Here is a 2,535-nt window from a genome sequence, read left to right as displayed (position 1 = left end):
GGTGTCCAAACATCTCATTCGTCAATCAGTTCTGACTTCATTCATTGGTTAAAAAAACTGAAAGCCAGGAGCAGCCAGGCAGTGTCATCTCACAGTAATGGTTTAGAAAGTTGCCTGCATATTTTGCTTCATAACATCCCTTCTAGGAAGGCTAGAGACTTACTTTTTAAAAAAATGAAAAGTCAAGCATCTGTATCCCCATGCAGACATAGCTCCTGGTGTAGTTGCTCTAATGGCATCATTATAATCTGCCTTTGGAGAACACTCTGAGGGATTGTGGTCATAAGGAAAAATCAAAACACTGTTACAGGAGTTAATCTAAACACCCAGTATACTACTGACTGGATTAAGTCTCAAGGCAATTGCCATATTTCCTTCTACATATATATTGCATAGATAAAAAGACTTAAAATGCTGCTCATGGTGCTCAGGAAATGAGTAAACAGCACAACATGTTATTTACTAAACCTTAATTATGCCCAAATCATTCTTCCAATGATTGATGTTCTCATCTTTTATCGGTGGACAGACAGAGACACTTGGATTGTGTAATGTTAAGTGTCCACCTGGTTACATGAAGCAGAGGAAGGAAGGGGACCCCTTTTGCTGCTATGACTGCATCCCATGTCCAAAAGGGTGGATATCTGACTATAAAGGTGAGGGTTTTAGTGCCCAGAGATATAAAAAAGATTGGCTATATAGTCTACAGGATCATGCATGCAATATGAATGTACACATTAATGTTATTCATCAATAACATCCATGTTCTTCAATGTTACCTGTCATCCATACTTGAAATGGGATTTGGAACTGCATGAAACAGAGTTGGCCAGTTGCAATCCGGTCAAATGGAATCGGTTTCGACCTCTTCCTTCTGAGGATGTGGACAAGGTGCTCTTGACTGTGAAGCCTACCACCTGTCTAACTGATCCTTGCCCATCGTGGCTCCTTGTGAGCTGCAAAGAGAAATTGGGCGAGGGGATTAAGGCGGTGGTCAATGCATCCTTGGAGGAGGGTGTAATGCCATTAGCACTCAAGGAGGCAATTGTAAAGCCCATCTTAAAGAAGTCCTCCTTGGATCCCCAAGTTTTGAATAACTTTCGCCCAATTTCGAACCTACCATTCCTGGGCAAGATCATTGAGCGAGTGGTGGCTAATCAGTTGTCGACACACTTGGATGAAACGGATTATTTGGATCCATACCAATCGGGTTTCAGGACTGGACATGGAACTGAAACAGCATTGGTCGCTCTAGTTGATGATATGAGGAGGGCATTAGATAGGGGAGAATTCACCTTTCTTGTCCTGCTCGATCTCTCAGCGGCTTTTGATACTGTTGACCACAGTATCCTTTTACATCGCCTGGAGGAATCGGGAATAGGATGCACTGTACTATGGTGGTTCCATTCCTTTCTTTCCGACAGGCATCAACAGGTAGCATTGGGGGAGGAGGTTTCAGACCCTTGGCCTCTCAATTGTGGTGTGCCACAGGGCTCTCTCCTCTCTTCCATGCTATTTAATATCTATATGAAGCTGTTGGGGACAATCATCAGGAGATTTGGGCTGCAGTGTCACCAATATGCGGATGACACTCAGCTCTATCTCTCGTTTAAATCTTCACCAGAGTCAGCTGTGGAGACCATGTCCAAGTGCCTGGAATCCGTGAGTGGATGGATGGGAAGGAACAGGCTGAAGTTGAATCCTGATAAGACTGAGGTGCTACTCGTGGGAGACAAGGGAAGGCTGGGAGATGTTGACCTGGTGTTCGATGGGGTGAAATTGCCCCTGAAGGACCAGGTCCGCAGCCTTAGGGTTGTTCTTGATTCCAAGCTGTCCATGGAGGCTCAGATTTCGGCAGTGAGTCGGGCAGCTTGGTATCAATTACACCTCATTCATAGACTGCAGCCCTATCTTCCTGCTCATAAGCTCCCACTGGTGGTACATGCCCTGGTCACCTCTCGGTTGGATTACTGTAATGCGCACTACGCGGGGTTACCCTTGAAAACGGTCCGGAAATTACAACTTATACAAAATGCTGCGGCTCGACTATTTACAAACTGTCGCCGCCGGGAACACATCACCCCAGTGTTGTTCGACCTACACTGGCTCCCAGTTATTTTCCAGGCCCAATTCAAGGTGTTGGTATTAACCTTTAAATCCCTATACGATCTCGGCCCAGTTTATCTGATGGAGCGCCTCCAGCACCACCAACCATGCCGCCCAACAAGATCAGCCACACAGGACATTCTCTCAATCCCGCCAACTAAAACAGCTAGGTTGGCGGGGACAAGAGAGAGGGCATTTTCAGTGGCGGCCCCCACTCTCTGGAACTCCCTCCCATATGACCTTCGACATGCCCCTTCCCTGAATGTATTCCGCCAAGCTTTGAAGACCTGGCTCTGCAGACAGGCCTTTGGGACTTACGGGGAGGGTTAAATTTTTACGACCAATAGCCTACTACTCTGTACTGGAACTGTTTTATTGTTTTATTGTTATATTGTATTTTATGATGTATTTTATTATGATGCAATGTAT

The 2,535-nt window shown here is 45.5% G+C and overlaps 1 protein-coding gene across 1 annotated transcript in view; it reads left to right on the top strand.

Moving 5' to 3' along the window:
• Positions 1-624: 624 nt before the first annotated feature.
• Positions 625-2,535, top strand: part of LOC133367988 (vomeronasal type-2 receptor 26-like) — an 18,525-nt gene continuing 16,614 nt past the window's right edge. The window contains exon 1 of the mRNA XM_061592074.1: positions 625-647. Within this exon, the coding sequence (XP_061448058.1) occupies positions 625-647 (23 nt within the window). The remainder of the gene's footprint in view (positions 648-2,535) is intronic.

The sequence above is a fragment of the Rhineura floridana genome, chromosome 11, assembly GCF_030035675.1.
Source record: "Rhineura floridana isolate rRhiFlo1 chromosome 11, rRhiFlo1.hap2, whole genome shotgun sequence".
NCBI classification, from domain to species: Eukaryota; Metazoa; Chordata; class Lepidosauria; order Squamata; family Rhineuridae; genus Rhineura; species Rhineura floridana.
The sequence above is the reverse complement of the archived record's forward strand: the minus strand, read 5'-3'. Positions and strand labels throughout refer to the sequence as shown.